Source organism: Pyrgilauda ruficollis, unplaced genomic scaffold (genome assembly GCF_017590135.1).
Source record: "Pyrgilauda ruficollis isolate IOZ18807 unplaced genomic scaffold, ASM1759013v1 scaffold45, whole genome shotgun sequence".
Classification (NCBI taxonomy): Eukaryota; Metazoa; Chordata; class Aves; order Passeriformes; family Passeridae; genus Pyrgilauda; species Pyrgilauda ruficollis.
This window is the reverse complement of record NW_024526044.1, coordinates 5629318-5646456: the sequence shown is the minus strand read 5'-3', so window position 1 is coordinate 5646456 and position 17139 is coordinate 5629318. Positions and strand designations below refer to the sequence as shown.

The following is a 17139-nucleotide window of genomic DNA, read 5'->3' as shown; positions in this document are numbered from 1 at the left end:
GCTCAAGAGGCAGAAAAATAGGACAGGACCCACATTTCTGAAAACCCTTTGTAGGCTTTATTTAAAAGGAGATAAGGATGAAAAAAGGTGACAAGATGCTTGACAGATATAAAATGATGAGCGTTCAGCTTATCTCCCTATCCTCAGCATCTTCTGCTCTTTACATCTTCTTTCTGTCTTTATTTTTGTGACAACAAGTGTGGGAAAATCAGGGAAACATCAGGGAAAATGTAAAGGCACAAGCACCAGGGATGTAGCACCAAGAAGGGAGGACAAGGAAGAAGATGCTCAGCAAGGGCTAAAAAAGCCTCTTTCCTAGCAGAGGCTGAGCACGCTGGCTCTGGTCCAACAAAGCACTTAAGCATGTGCCTAAATTAAATTTGCCTTTACTGAGGCTCTTCGCAGGCTTCAGCACATTCTCCAGCAATCTGCTACAGCATGGCCAGGGAAAACGAGGAGCTGTTAAGGGACCTGAATCTCAGTCAGCAGCCAGGTTAGTGAGCGCTGGGAGAGAACATCAGCCAAGATTAATGCAACATGGCAATTCCACTGACACGAAAGCCCTTAGCCACCAGAAAAACCTTCTTAAACATAAAATAATAAATAAAAAAGTTCAGATATTAAGATGATCAGTATCAATTTCTCTTTAGTTTCTTTCAGCTCAAGGTAGGTAGAGCCTGATGCAGACACATTTACAGGTACCTGCAGAACTGGAACTCCCCTGTTGCAGGGCATGTCAGTGCCAGCTTGAAAAAACACATTGCACCCACCGTGCTGTTCCTTGGTGTAGCAAACACTGTCCTGTAGGAAAAGCACCCACCTCAGAGGCTGAATGGCCAATTCCCACCAACACCAAGGTAAGCCACCAAGAGCTCCCACAGCCCTGGCAATGCTCTGCAGAGCACCTACAGGGGAGCAGGAGTGCATCCCCTGCAGGGTTGGGTGCCACAGCTCGGGGCTGCTCCCCTGCTCACACCCACCCTGCAGCCCACGGGGCTCAGGGCTCTGCCCCGGTCAGGGTCTGCCCAGGGCCGGGGGGCACGGGCAGAGCCCTCCTGCTCTGTGCCGTGCTCCATGTCCTTGTCCCTCCTGCTCCGTGCCCTGCTCTGTGCCCTGCTCCGTGTCCTGCTCCGTGTCCTTGTCCCTCCTGCTCTGTGCCCTGCTCCGTGCCCTGTTCCCTCCTGCTCCATGTCCTTGTCCCTCCTGCTCCGTGCCCTGCTCTGTGCCCTGCTCCATGTCCTGCTCCATGTCCTTGTCCCTCCTGCTCCGTGCCCTGGTCCCTCCTGCTCCGTGTCCTGCTCCGTGTCCTGCTCCATGCCCTTGTCCCTCCTGCTCCGTGTCCTGCTCTGTGTCCTGCTTCGTGTCCTGCTCCATGCCCTGCTCCCTCCTGCTCCATGTCCTGCTCCGTGCCCTTGTCCCTCCTGCTCCGTGCCCTGCTCTGTGCCCTGCTCCATGTCCTCTCGGCACGGACTCGGGCTCCCTCTGCCGGAGCCGCTCTGCCCCGGCCGGCACGGGCTGCAGCGGCTCTGGGCCACGGGGACACTGCGGGCACAGGGACACTGCGGGACCCTCTGCGGGCACAGGGACACTGCGGGCACAGGGACACTGTGGGACCCTCTGTGGGCACAGGGACCCTACCGGTAACCCGTAACCGGTAACCCGTAACCGGTAACCCGTACCCCGTATCCCGTATCTCGGCACGGACTCGGGCTCCCTCTGCCGGAGCCGCTCTGCCCCGGCCGGCACGGGCTGCAGCGGCTCTGGGCCACGGGGACACTGCGGGCACAGGGACACTGCGGGACCCTCTGCGGGCACAGGGACACTGCGGGACCCTCTGCGGGCACAGGGACACTGCGGGACCCTCTGCGGGCACAGGGACACTGCGGGACCCTCTGCGGGCACAGGGACACTGCGGGACCCTCTGCGGGCACAGGGACACTGCGGGACCCTCTGCGGGCACAGGGACACTGCGGGACCCTCTGCGGGCACAGGGACACTGCGGGACCCTCTGCGGGCACAGGGACACTGCGGGACCCTCTGCGGGCACAGGGACGCTCTGCACAGCGGGCACAGGGCTGGCACAGGGATGCTGTGTGGGCACAGGGACCCTTGCACAGCAGGCACAGGGCAGGTGGGTGCGGCTCAGAGCAGCCTCCTCCGAGCGCTGCTCAGCCACCTCCAGCAGCACCTGCTCCAAGCACATTTGTTCCATGGCCAATCCCTTGTTTTATTTATTATCCCTTCCCAGCTTTCTCTGAACAGTGGCTCAGGACACAGGCTGCCGGCTGGCGGGGATCACCCGAGCACCTCGCGGGGCGCTGCCAGAGTTTGGACAAGCACAGAGTGACACGGCTTTGTTTCCACAGCTCATTCCTGAAGCACCAACAGGCACCAGCCTGGGGGCCAACGGTCCCCTCCCAGGTGACACACGCTGACAGAGCCACCAGGCAGCTCCCATGGCAGTTTTTATTCCCACATTGGTTGTGGGAACAGCAGCGGAGCTCGAGCCACCAGGCAGCTCCCATGGCAGTTTTTATTCCACACCGCCCTTACGTGGTTGTGGGAACAGCAGCGGAGCTCTGAGGTGTCCAGAGTGCAGCTCCTGGGGGAGAACAGGCACAGTGAACCCTTCTCTTTAAAGCAGCATCCAGCTCTGTCTGAGGCTCCTGCCAGCACAGCTCCCAGCCAGGGTGGGACGCTCTCACCTGTACAGCTTGCAAAGCAAACCAGACGATTTCACGGTTTTAAAATCATTACTTGGAGTAAGAAGGTTCAGGGAGGTCCCAAACATGCACCAACCACAACCTCCCAAGGAGGGCATGGCCACTCTGAAAAAGAGACAATCAAGCAGCCCACTGTAATTAACACGTTGTTCCAATGCCCATTTACCACCTCTGACACGAAGCTATTTTCAACAAACACACACACAGTATTAGTCCCACTGTCTTCACAGACGCCCCAGGAGCCAGCAGCGTTCATTCCAGCCCAGAAACCAGCAGCAAGTTTCACAAAGCATCACAAGGGCATTCCCAGTTTCATTCCCAGCCCAGAAGAACCTTGTTTCAGCCCATCACTGCGTGAACGCACCAGGACCTTCCAGCAACCTGAGACACTTCACTCTGGGAAAAGGCCAGCATTCCACAGCCTTGTTTTTACCAGACTGGGAGGAAAGCTCAGCTTGTTGCAGGGCACGTTGCAGGCAGATACTCTTCACTATCTGAGGAAAACACTGAAAATTTCAGGTTGTGAAATACGGCTTGACCTTGACACACAGTGCAACATGCAGCTGTGGAGGGATTCCATTTCCTCGGGACTCCAGCACAGCAAAGCCACGGCCCTGGCAGCACCGGGCTCCAGGAACCCCTGGGCCTCACCTGATGCTCCCAGCGGCCAAGTCTGGGGCTTAAACCAAAACTACAGATGCTCCTTGGCACAGCAGCAGCAGCTGGACAGAGACAATTGCCTTTCACCACCGGTTTACATTCTGTCAGCTAAACGTGATCTGTAGGAAGATACTTCCAACAAATCAAGAATTCCATAAGGGATCAAAATTCTAAACATAAATACAATTAAAGCCTTCTAATATTAATGCACACTTTTTATTATATTAAAATCAGGCAATGGTCTGATACAATAAAAAGGCTGCTTATGGAATACTGTTATGTTAAACTTTCAGTACAGAGGATGTTAAATCCTTACAACTAATATTTTCCTCAGAAGTTAATGGAAACATCAATTGTTCATTGACTTGACAGCTGCTGCTTTAAAATGTGTTTATTTGCTCCATGTCCTGCTCCATGTCCTTGTCCCTCCTGCTCCGTGCCCTGGTCCCACGCTGGGATGAGCCACACACACCACTGGTGTCTCAGAGCGGCTGAAGACACAGCCTGGCTTCAGAATTGTTACTGTAATGATAGTGGGAGAAACTGAAATTTCAAACCGAAAGCACTGCACGGGGTGGTAAGAGAGCAGAAAGGGCACATTTAAGCACATACTCCCTACACAGAGAGCACGCAGCTTAATTCCACCACACCAAGAAGCAAACGGCCGTTAGTCTTTATTAACAATTCCCTCTCACAGAGGAGCTGGCGCTCCCCCAGCGAGCGAACGCCCGCACAGCGGCACAGCCCCGCATGCACACACAGACACACACAGACAGACACACACACACACAGACAGACACACATACACACACACATACACATACACATAGACACATACATTTTTTTTTTTTTTTTTTTTTTTTCTTTTTTTTTTTTTTTTTTTTTTTTTTTTTTTTTTTACACAAACACTGAATTTTTCATAAAACTTAGGACACACTAGGTTGGTTTCCTGTAAGCTTGCATCCACATTGCAGCAGTTAGTGGTCCGGAAGAGTAAACCAGAAAAGGCAGTGATTTGCCAGGATGCAAAGCCAATCAAAGTCCTTAATCTGCTGTGCCACCGCTTCCCCAAAATCTTCACTGAAGAGATTTCTAAGACTTACAGAACCCTAATAAAATCTACCACCCGGATTTGATTTGTCTGTGGTTGTCACATCTTTAGAAGGGGCAAACGCAAGTGCAACATTTTGTTAATTGACATTCTTGGGTCAATCCAAAGCACCAAAACACAGCGATTTGAGGGTACCTGGAGCGCGTTCAGAATCTCTCTGTGCAGAGTCTCCCCCACTGAAGTTTGGCAGCAGAAGGTTTGGGCAATCCTGGTAAATTACTGCTCTTTTCCCCACGTCAAAGCCTATCTAAGAGCACGGCCGTGGCCAGCTTGGCGGTGTGGCAGCGGTGCTGCAGGGAAGGGAAACCCACGCTTGCCAGCAGAACAGATACTCTTGTTTCCCAGGCTGGTGAAGACTAAATTTGTTGCAAAACCAAAATGATAAGCAGGAGGGAACAGGTCAAGTTATTGCCCCGATGCTCACCCCTGGGCCAGGGGTGAGAAGAGTCACCAAGAGGGGCAAAAAGAAAGCAGCACCCCCACTAAAAAGAGGGGAAGAGGGAAGAGATAAAAAGAACCCTGAATCCCTCACCCAAAGATCACGTCACTGGTGAGGGAGACCAGGAAGAGAAATACAATCTATGCCTTGGCCAAAGGAAAGAAGGAAAGCTTGCCCCAGATTATCAGGGCATTTAAAAAAATAATAAAAACCCAAAAACGACCACAGTCACATTCAGCCTTTACTAGAGCGAGCACAAAGGGAGGGATGACTGAGGTTAGCACACATCCCCAGTAGTAGTCCATACAGCCCAGTGTAGTACTGGAAGCAAAAACCTTTGTGTCTACTCTAATAAATAGCCCTGAGCTTCGACTCTATTGCAAAAGACAGAGAAAGAAAAAAATAACCCAGGCCAGACACACAGCAAGGTGATTGTGGGATGGATCCTTTCACAGTTAGGTTGGATGTGCCACACTGGTCTTGACAGTAATAAATTTAAATAGACTTTTCCTGATACCAGAAGTTCAGCTATGTGGACAGTGGTTACACGACAGGATTATTTGTTATAGCACAACTTATATTTCAAATGAAAAAAAAAAAAAATTAGTATCATTTACAGTATCTCAAGAAAAACTTCCTTTGAATGGGAACTTCCTTTCCAGTATTTTGAGGTCTACAAGATGCATCTAGAAAATTTACTACTGTGGAAAATGAAGACAGCTTAAATTGAATAAGGGGGGGCATGTTGGTTTTGTTTTTTTTTTAATTAATTGCTGTAACATTGTCCTTCAGGTGGCTGAGGAAGTTTCATATTTTCTTTAGACATCATTAGACGCCGAAGCTCTTGCAGAACAACTTTGATACTATAAGAATTCTGCCATTTTGCTAGGACTGATATGGCTCTGGGGTCCACCTAAAACAGACAAAAAAACCATTCCTGTCAGAATTGGTGCACTGGTTACACGAAACTCCCCCCACCCCCAGCTAAAGATCCCCCATGAAATCTGAGTGGGAGAAATCAACATCAAGTGTTTTCCTAAAAGCATAATAAATCTCCACTTGTCCACTTCCCTTCTACCCCCTTTCCTTCTCCAACAAAGGGCACCACAAAAAATGAGGAGCTAAGCAAGCCACAAGTATAAACAAAGCATTGGAGCTGCACAAAAAAACCCCAACATTAAAATGAATAAAAGCAAAAAACTTACCACTCCATTAGAACTATTTACTCCATTCATATTAATTTTTGTTACAAATCTTACAAATGGAGGTGCTTCTGGATACTTAGGCCCACATTCTATTTTAAGGCTGTATATTCTGTTTTCATAAATTGTCTGAGGGGAAAAGAAAGGAGGAAACAATTACATCAGGCAGTTCAATAAGCATTTGGTTAAAGCAGTGGCTACTTTAGGAACATGGCAAGTACCAAAAGCGTGGGCAGCCACGTAGATACTGTGCTGGCTCCCTGTTTTGAGGTCATTTATAATATTCAGAGTACCAAATGCTCCTCCAGGGTAATAATTCTGCCGGTCTTGGTGCAGGGAGCAGGGAACAGCCCTGAGCTCCACGCAGGGCTCTGTGGAACACCCGCACACAGGGAGCTGTGCACAGCCAGCACAGAGCACCTGCAGGTCAGCTGAAGCTCTGACAGTGCCACTGTCTTGAACAGTGCCAGCAAGGTGACTCCTGGCTGTGGGACACCGCTCACAGCCTGGCAATGCCACACCCAGACAACTCGGGGCAGCAGCACACAGGAGCTCCAGCTCTGCACAGCTGCTCCTTTTTCCCACTGGAATCCAGCACAACATCCTCCCACCTGCTGCAAGCCTGACTGCTTTCCACCCAGAGGGAAACAGGACTCAGCTTTTGTCCCCAGCCAGTATTTCCACATCCTACTAAGAACCAAAATGGGAATTACTGAATGAGCAGTGTTAAAAGGAGGACAGCAAACAGGACTGGCTGCAAGTCCCCGGGATCTCTCCCAATACAATCTGCTGCCTTCAAGCAAGAAGCTCAAAAGAAGTCACAACATACTTGGCAAGAAGATCTATACTCCTAAGTGTGTCAGAAAAGCAGGAGAGGCAGAGCTGACTCCTCTGCTGTGATGGTCCTGCAGCCTTGGTTTGCAGCACGACAAGAACTGCAAACTTCCATCACTGCTGGCAAGGCTGCACGCTCCTGTTTGCACATTTCAATTCCTATTTAATTTTCTAAATTAGATTTCAAGGTTGTTTAAATTTTCCATAAACCCTAGGCACACAGTGAGCTTTCTTCACAGCCTTAATGCAGGCTCATTAGCACTCTCCTAATGTTCTATAATCAAATGCTGTTCTAGAAAACAATTTGGGTACATCATAAACAAATGAAATGCTCGTGACTGGGGAGAGATTAGCAAAGGCAGACAAAAGTAAACAACACTTCTGGGTGAGACAGGAAACACTGCATGTATAATGCCTTCTTAACACACCCTCTTGTACAGCCTCACTGTGTGTGAGGGAACTGACAGAATGGGAACAGAGCAGGAACATGATTAAAGGTCTGTAAAGATTTTCATGTAATGACCCCTGGAATCACTGAGAAATGATCCTGAGGCCAGATGTAGAAGACATCTGCTATTGCAGGGAGGAGAATTGGCTACCTGCACTCCATCAAAGGATATTAAGGAAACAGAACAGTGAAACTGGAGACAACAGACAAGTTCTGGTTTTAGAACACAAGCACACATTCGACACACAATTAAGTCCCCAGGATCACTACTAGAGTGTAAACCCACAGTTTAGTAGGGCTGGGGGGGAAAAGAGAGCACAACAATATTCCCACAAAAACCAGCTGCATTATTAGATGCTGCTTTGGGAGAGGACATTCAGAGAAGAGACTGAAAACAGTAAAATTTGAGTTTCCTCAGTCAGCTGAAATTGTACAAGAGCTCATCAGTACTGCTGCAATAAACAGCACCCCATAAACTGAACAGGAACAGCAGAAAAACCAGCACAGAGCATCCCCTGGCACCTGAGCAGCTCCATTTGGAACCTCACCAGCTGAGGCATTCTGGACCTTGCTGGATTCAAGGGTACAGGACGTTAGAATTCTGGGATCTCAAAATTTATGTCTTACTGAATCTGCAAATATAAAGCAGACAAGTAACAGAACTAACCAGGGAAAGGCACCAAAATGTTTCAAATTATAAGCAAAAAGCCATATAGACACATGAAACCCATTATTACAAAGAACTTCAACATAAATCATTTCTTAAAGTGTTTTTTTTTTGCTCATTTGCCTTTTGTTTATTTTTGACTTCAGTGGTGAGGTTAGGAGATGGGGAAAAAATGTAACAGTACTATTTTAGTATTTAAGTGGATACTTACTCTTGGAGGCCCAATAATCATTCCTGTCCATCTCGTAAGTGTCATATCTTCATCATCTTCAAGGCCCCAGCTAACTGTTCCATCCCCTACTCCCTTCTGACCTTCTTCAAGTTCTTCCAAAAGACGAAAATTACGAGGAACTTTTACTCCTGAAACAATCAGAAGAATATATTCCGTTGAGAAATCTTGTAAAGAAGAAACAGCTAGAGTAATTTCCCTGATAGTTTTGGTCATTTTACAGATCACATTTTGGGCAAAACCATGAAAATACCACTTTTTGAGTGACAATATTTCAACGTTACAAAAAAGCTATTCCCATATTTAGCTTGGGTTTTACAAGCAGAATCAAGGTATCCCCAAATAAACATTCCAGAAGGCTGACAGGCCACATGTTATGGCACGCAGTAAAATGAAAGGAAATCTCTGTTCCCTCAAAGGTAGACACAGTATTATGGAGCTCTAATTAGCACTTGTCTATATGATTTATAGTGTAAAAATTTACAAGTTTCTACACAATGACACCATGAGACGCTTGACAGCAGTTGACTCACTCAGAGCTTTAAAAATACCTTTCAAAGCAAATAAAACTCTTTCATAACATTAGTAGGTTAATCTGAAGTTAATTGAAGTGGGCTTTGTCAGCAGCAATAGCATCCTTTGTACTTGTGACCTCCACCACCAAGGAATTTCAGCACTTTGTAACTGCTGGCACATTTCTCCTCAAAAGAGAAGCAAAACAGGGAGATTTCCTTCTCCCCATGGCATTAACAGAAAACAATGGCACAGAGAGCTTTGGTGACACAGCCAAGGTCACACGCACAGCCCGTGGTGAAGGAGGACCCTGAACTCAGGCCACAGTGGGTTTCACTGCTCTCCAAGGTGTCTGCACCCCAGAGCAGAGCTGCCCTCGAGCCCACTGCTGCTCCTCAGCCTGGGGTCTGTGTGCCAGTTTTTAGTGGTGGGGGGCTACAGGGCTGCCTCCCGTCAGAAGCTGCTGGAAGCTCCCCCCTTGCGTGCTGGAGCCAATCCTGGGCAGCTCCTGGATGGATCCACTGCTGGCCAAGGCCCAGGACATCAGCACTGCTGGGATAAAGTGGTTGGGAAGGGACAAAGTTACTGCACAGGAGCAGCTGGAGAGAGGAGTGAGACTATGCCAAGGAACAGTTGTGCAGACACCAGGTCAGTGAAGGATGGGCAGAGATGGCCCTGGGGAACCAGAGATCCATCTGCAGCCCATGGAGCACTCCTTGGCCACGGGCAAAATACAGAACATCTGGTAGTTTTAAACTTTCCTTTAAATATATTAATGACCTAAGGAAACTTAATGGCAGAGATGATTTTGCTGCATAATCAGAGGTGTCCAAATTTCATTCACTACAAAGCATGCATCAATGAAACCAAACCAGCAAATGACTAAAGCAAGTGGGTACACATCTCATGTGATATATCCAAGAACACGCTGGGCAGCAGGGCTCAGTCACAGCTGCAGCAGCAGCACAGGAACTCCCCCAGCAGAGCAGTGCCAGAGACACCAGACCTGTACTGGCAGAAGCAGACCTCCCGTCCGGGGGCTGCTGGGCACAGCCCCCTGCCAAATCCCCTCCCAGCCAGACCCTGCTGTTTCCATGGCTGCTGAGCAACACAACTCTTTGGCTGTGAAAGGAAATGAGTCACTTGGGGCTAGTAAAGCCACTGCCACGAGACTGCCCGAGCCCCAGACCCTGGGTGGCAACAGGACCTCCTGGGCACCACTGTCACGTCCCCTGCACGACAAACTCCAGCATTTACTCTCCCACAAAATCTTTTAAGTTATGCAGGGTGTATCCTGTGTGCCCCAGACACACGAGGGCTCGAGTCTGCAAGGCACACGTGAGCCATGAGAGACGAGCCACCCGTTTGCAATCCTGCTCCCAGCGCTGTCCGTGCTGTGGTTTGGGGAGGCAGAGCAGCCCGGCCCCAGCACCCGGGATAAGAGAGCTGGGGGACACAAGACACGGAGCACGAGCTGAAGGACAAGGTGCAAGCTCTGCTTGCACACTCCTCACCTATTTCCCTATTTTTGCTGCAGTGGATGCACGGGAGAGCTGCTGATGGGGAATGACTCACAGCTGAACTGTGTCTGGGCCCAGCCCTGCCTGCTGGTGCCCTGGGGAAAAAGGGCCAGGGCAGAAGGGCAAACAGAAGGTCCTTCTGGAGGGGGCCCAGGCAGGGGATGCCACAGAGGAAACCCTGAGGTTGTTGTTAGAACCCCAGCCCAAGCAGCCATCAGCTGGAGCCAGGGGAAGACCTGCCTGGAATGAGTCACATGAATGCCAAAAAATGCTCTCACTTCCACACCACAACATCACAATACTTAACAAGTATCACCTCAGTCTGTGCCTCACTCCTTAATAACATCACTTCATAGTTATCAGTGGTGCAAAGACAGTTTACAGGTATTTACTGGGACCAAGCTAAATAACCCAGGAGGAATCAGCTTTGGGGCAGACACAGGCCACAGAGCAAAGAAGAAAACAAAAAATATTGCCTGTCCACCCTTCCTCTGAGCATCAAGTCTGAGTGATCCCTCTGAGCATCACACCCTGTTCACTGAGCCAGGCAGGAATCTTTAAGTGAGCGTGTAATTAAAAATGACATCACCACATACATATTTGAGCAGCCACAACCAAGACTGAAAGGCAGCCTTAGTTCTGACATTTGCTACCCAGAGCTGGGCTTGGCTTTACAACCTTACGGGAAGAGAAGGCAACTTAATTGCTGAGCTCTCCCCAGATACAGCTGCTCTGATTCAGCATGAATCCAGCATGAATCAGAGCCATAAAAGAGTCACACAGGATTTCAGAGTTCTTTGGCAAGTGTGAGGTCTCCAGAGAGCTGGCGAGTCACACCGCAGCGATTCCTGCCGCACGGAAATCTCACAGCAATGAGTGTTCATGCCTCAGGAACTGCTCCCTGGGAGCTCTGCAGGGCCATCATGGCAAGGGGGTGCCCAAAGGGAAGGACACAGATTTGAGCTTTATGCACTTCAAGGAAAAGAAAATGATCATGGCAGATAACTGGTAATTTTACAAGAGATGACCCTGTCACACAGCATTGCTGCTTTCCTAACATGTGTTACCCCTGTTCTAAAGCTCAGGGTGTAACATGAAGGACCATCACCTCAGCTACCACAGAAGGTACCAATTCAGCTCCCTCCCTGACACATTCTCAGGAAATTCATTCAACAGAAAGAGAATCACATACATTCATATAAAATATTATGCCAATACGACCATAAATGCTTTATATAAATAAACTTCCCTTAAGCAAGGCAGAATAAAGACCAGATTCATCCTTCTGGTCAGTCTGGAAAGATGCACCAGGCCATTAAGGCAACCCCATCTCCTCCTCATTTGCAGGGGCCTGGAGCACTCATGGTCTGCTGCCACATCCTGCTGGGACCCAAACCTCACATGAACTTTGTCACTTGTGATCACACACAAACACATCACCACTGTGTTTGCTGTCCACCAAGATTCCTAGAAAGTGGCCAGATCTGTCCTAGGCACACACAGAATTTGCCAAATGATGTCCATGCTGGAGCACGGCAGCTGCAGAGTCAGCAGATGTCCTGTGCCCCCTGACAGCACCAGGAGTCTCTGGGGTTTCCTCCTCCCACCCCCCAATAAATACCCTGCAAAACCCTCTCAGTGTAGCAATGGAGACTTCCCTGGCAGTAACCAACCTGTTTTTCTAAGAACCCTTCATTTAACACAAGAAAGCCTAAATAAAGTGAGAGGCAATTAAAAAGTAATCAGCTTGTCTAAAGTACTTTCAGTTATGCATTTTAATTTAGCCTTCACTATAGTTCAAGATGACTCTCAAATAGCAGCTTCATTTGAAACATAAATATAGTAATATCTCAGTAACTGCTTCCCTTGCAGCTTGCCTAACCTCACAGAAATACTCCCAGAAATGAAACTGAAAACCGATTTCAGAGCAAAAGGAAATAGTCACTACTAATCACAACAGCAAACCAGTGAAAGCTAAATCATAACTGTATTGGCTAGGTGAGCTCTCCAGTGACAGGTCTGAACAGTCCTTCTCAAAGAACACCTTTCAGCAACGGGTATTTATTTGAGAAGCCTCAACCCCACCCACGAGTTCACCAGCCACAAAACGTTAAGGAAATAATTTCATGGCAACCAGAGAGGAGAACTGAACCAGACTGTACTCATGGAGCTCAGAGCTGCAGTTACGAAGCTGTGTGACCTTGTGACATCCTCTTCAGCCTTCACCCAAACCAGGACCTTCTGTTCTCCTTGTCAGAACCCTCCCTGGCACCTCACAACCCAGCTGTTTGTACACCTGAGTCGCAAGGCACAGCCACACTCAAGTGGGGACAAAAGGAGTCTGACCTGGGCAGAATCTCACTAAAGGAAGAACAGAATTATCCTGAATGACAGTTACCTGCCAGCCTGGACTTTTAAAGATCTTAAAGCACGCTCAGATTTACCTTTTCATGCAGCACTACTAAAGATACAGATACACAGCTGAATGTGTCTTGCAACAACTTTAAGAGTGATCTTATCAGGCTGAGATTTTTCTCGTCTTACTCACGGACTACACTTTTCATCTCCATTTTCCTCAGTTACATAGCCAAAGCAATTTCACATCCAGACACCTTGTGAAGCTGAGAACAGCACTGTGAAACCAGGCAGGCCACGTGCCTCTGGGGGGAGATCCTCCCCTCCAGTCCTTCTGATCAGTGGCAGTAGAACGAAAAACACACCTCAAAAACTTCAACAACCTGTTCCTCTCTCCTTTCCAAAGTGAGACCCAATTACAGGCATTTCTCTTCAGGACTAAAGCACAGACACAGGGCACAGCACACCTCAGCAACGCACCCAGAAAATGGGGCTCCAAGGAGAGGAACTGTCTTTTACTGAAGGTTTTTCCACATCTTCACTGTAACAAGCAACTTAAACTGGCCTTTCTGGACAATTTAAACTCTGCTTTCTATACTAGTTCCTGATTTACTGTAACTCAAGTGAGCTGAAATCCAACAGCTTTAAACACCTCTGTTGCTCAATACATTAAAGTGCTTTCTGTTGCTTGTTTCTGGGTATCTGATATTCAGCCTTAATTACATCCTTTCCAGTCTGTGTGTCATGCCTTTGCATTGACTGCAGATAATGAATTGGACAGCCTATCCCTGCAGCACTGAGACTGTCAAAAATACACAAGCCATTCCTTGTCACAATGGTATATAAAGTTACTGAAGTGATGGAATACTTAAAACCAAATAAAAGGCTTTCAGCAATTGTCACAAAAGCTTTCAGGAGACAGGAACTTTGGATTTCTTGCATTGTCTCTGCAGTCACAATTTCCACTCTGATGATGCAGGCAGGTACTGAGATATTTTGCAGACACAAAAATAACTTCCTGTGCACTTCAACAATCTGAAGTGTTTTCTGTTCTGTGCAAGCTTCAGCACTGGCTCTACCTTTCAATCATTTAGGCAGGTTCCTTGGAAAGAGGTCACTAAAACATCAGTCTGAGGCCCCCAGGTACAGGCACAGGCAGGGTCACACAGCCCCAGGCACAGGCAGGGTCACACAGCCCCAGGCACAGGCACAGGCAGGGTCACACAGCCCCAGGTACAGGCACAGGCAGGGTCACACAGCCCCAGGCACAGGTACAGGCAGGGTCACACAGCCCCAGGTGAAGGCACAGGCACAGTCACACAGCCCCAGGTACAGGCACAGGCAGGGTCACACAGCCCCAGGTGAAGGCACAGGCAGGGTCACACTGCCCCAGGTACAGGCACAGGCAGGGTCACACAGCCCCAGGTACAGGCACAGGCACAGGCCCAGCTCACACCCAGGGGGACAGGGCACAAACCATCAGTAAGTGCAGCTCCACTTGCAGGGGTTGAACAGCACCCTCACAACCTGACAGACCCAACTTTCCCACTCTCACCAAATCTGTCAGTGTTACACCTGCCAGGATCCTCACCTGTCTACATATTTACTACACTCATTAGTACTGCTCTCAGTCAGAATGCTGCTTTTCAAACATATTATTTATATCATTGAAGATGAAAATATTCAATTCAGTATCATCTTGTAGGAGTGTTGAACTATTTGCCTTTCTATTCAATCAACCACATCCTCCTGTTACAGTACACAAAGCTCTGCAATCAGCTCCTCTGGCACTGTTTCACGTGCTCTCACAGCCCATCTTATTGAGGAACACAGAATTTGTCTTGTGTTTTCTCTTCAGTTACTTTTCCCCTACCCTTGAGTCTTTCACCTACAGTCCCAGAGCCCTTGGTCTGGCAGTGCTTCCTTTGGGATGAGGATGACTGCTGTCACTCCAGGGAGCCAGGTGTACCTGTACTGTACAACACTCCCACTGCCCTCCCCTGTGCTTCTCACAAGCATGCCCTGGAGTTTACAGGGTTATTTCAGGGTTAGAAACAGACACTTTCAATACACTGCACTAACCCAACGTGTGCTCTCCTCTGTTAGGAGCATTAAGCCACATGTAACAGCACTGTCACAGCCATACAGCCAAGGACTGGTTCTTCTGCAGTTCTCCACCTTCCTCAGACTTGGAAAAACTTAGATCTGAGCAAACCATTTCACTACTCAGCACCTCCAGGCTGTTGGTAAACACAGTGCCTCCCAGCCCTGCAACAGACACACTACACTGAACTGTGAGAGAAAGTGGGTTAAGTGAGGTCATTAAACCTTTCCCAGGGTGAAAGTTACAGAAACACCATCCTGCAGCTGGGTTTGACTCATTATAAACCCCAAATCTGCAGGACAGCAGTATGTGCAAGGCCTGTCGTGTAACTGCAGCCCAGGCAGGGCAGGAGCCTCTGAGGAAGCCCTGGATTCCTGCTGGATCACCTCTGGCAGCTGAGCATTCCTGCAGGACACCTCAGTCTGCAGGATGGACACACGGAGTGGAGTCTCCTATGAACAGCCTTATTAAACCCAACCCCTTCTTTTTATTCATACAGTAATGGGGTGTGTGGGAAAGCCACATCATCAGCAACACAGGATCCCCCTCTCTCAGAGCCCCACATCCTAACACTCCTTCCAGGCCAAGGGGTGGGTTTGTCCCCTTGTTAAGAATTTCTACCTGCTTAATAGACACAAATATCTAATCTGTCTACCTGTCTAATTGCCAGGACCAGCCCTATGACTTTTTGGGTTACAGGGACATTTGTTACCACTTCTTCCTCTGGGTCAGTGCTGCTTTTGAAGACAGATGAGCATTTTCCATCTTCAGTAAGTGTTTAGGCTCTGTTGCTAAACCACCATGACCTCAAGGTATCACATACATTCCAGTGCTTTACAGACAAACAGGAACACATTAAGACTCCACAAATCAAGTTTCAGCAAACTGTGCTCCCCAGATGAGTGAAGGCAGTACTGAGGCACATTCCCAGCCCCCAGCGAGGGGTCAGCATGGACAGAGAGCTGTCCCCTGCCTTCCCTGCAGGGCACAGGGACCACAGAGCCTGCAGTGCCACTGCCAGCACCCGGGCACTGCCCTTGCCACCAGCACAGGGATCTGTGTCCTTCCCCAGCACTGCAGGGCGCTCTGAGGGCAGCCCATGAGCTGCAATCCCAGCCACAGAGCTGCCCAGCCCGAGTTCTGGGCTCACTGCAGACATGCAGCACTCCTGCAGCACGCCTCTGCAGCCAGCCCCAGCAGCCACACTGCACGCTGGGGCCCTGCTCCCAGCACTGGGGACACGAGACAGCTGTCACCAGCCCAGGGGACATCGGGAACAATGCACCAGACACAACGTGGCCAGCAGGTGCCGGGGAACAACAGCCTGTCCCCAAGGCTGTCCCTGCAGCCCAGCCCTGCCCCGTGTGCCCCTCCACGAGCACATAACCGTTCTCTCACGGAGCTGCCCCGGCTCGAAAGGGAAAGCATTTGCCTCGTTCCTCCAGCCAAAGACAAAATGCAAAGTCAGCAGCTTGAAAGGACCACTGAGAAGGCAGAGCAGGCAGGAGAACGTGACCTAACAGGGGAAGAAGGGTCCTTTCCTCCAAGCTCCAGCTCCTGTGTCTTTACTCAACACCTCACACGTTCAAAGGCCTGTAACACAATTCTCAGGACAGCAACCACTGCACTTAATCGAGTTTTTATTAATTAATATGAATTATGTGCATTGTGATAGTTATCCTTAAAATCTGAGTGGTCATTGACAGAGAGCCATCTGTACAAAAAGAACTCCAAAACACTTCTACTATATCCCCACCAGCCACGTTCTGGTGAGCACAGTCACACTTTGGAGGGTGCAGTTGGGAAACAAGCACTATAGAGGCACATGTGAAACCCTCCACGGACTGGGAAAACAGGAAAATGAAACTGCCTCAACAGAAGTGACTCTGATTTCCTCGATCTGTTGAAGTTTATTAGCGGATGTCAACAGAAAAAAACCTCACTCCAAATCTAGTTGCAGTATTTCTGTTTAACATGTGATGATAAATGCAAAGGGAGAGTGTGTGCAACTGCTTAAAGCTGGCGTGGAGCGGGTTTGAGGGGAACAGAAAATTCGCTGCCTGCTGGGAGCACACAGGCGCTGACACGGGAGCTGCACGCTCCCGCGGAGCAGAGCGCTACCAGCCAAAAGCCGTCCAGAGAGCCCGACTTCAGCCACCTAACTGCGGCCACAGCCCGGGGACTACGGACGCGAGAGCGCCGGGGTCAGCCCTGGCCACGGAAGCGGCCAGGAGAGCAGCAGGGCGGGAGAAGAGCCCGAGGGCGGCCGGGCCCGGCCCCGCCAGGGCTGCGGCCCGCCCGGCCCGGCTCCGCGCGCGAGTCCCGCAGGGCCCG

At 49.4% G+C, this 17139-nt stretch overlaps 1 protein-coding gene across 2 annotated transcripts in view; it reads right to left on the bottom strand.

Moving 5' to 3' along the window:
• Positions 1-4285: 4285 nt before the first annotated feature.
• The window catches only part of LOC121359445 (ubiquitin-conjugating enzyme E2 variant 1), a 12941-nt gene continuing 87 nt past the window's right edge, over positions 4286-17139 (bottom strand). The window contains exons 2-4 of one of the 2 annotated variants that reach the window (XM_041478389.1): positions 8296-8444; positions 6139-6264; positions 4286-5846 (exon numbers count right to left, since the gene is read on the bottom strand). In XM_041478389.1, the coding sequence (XP_041334323.1) occupies positions 5700-5846; positions 6139-6264; positions 8296-8444 (422 nt within the window). In that variant the 3' untranslated portion in view covers positions 4286-5699. Of the gene's footprint in view, positions 5847-6138; positions 6265-8295; positions 8545-17139 lie in introns of those variants that run through there. The other variant, XM_041478388.1, reaches the window with a different exon arrangement.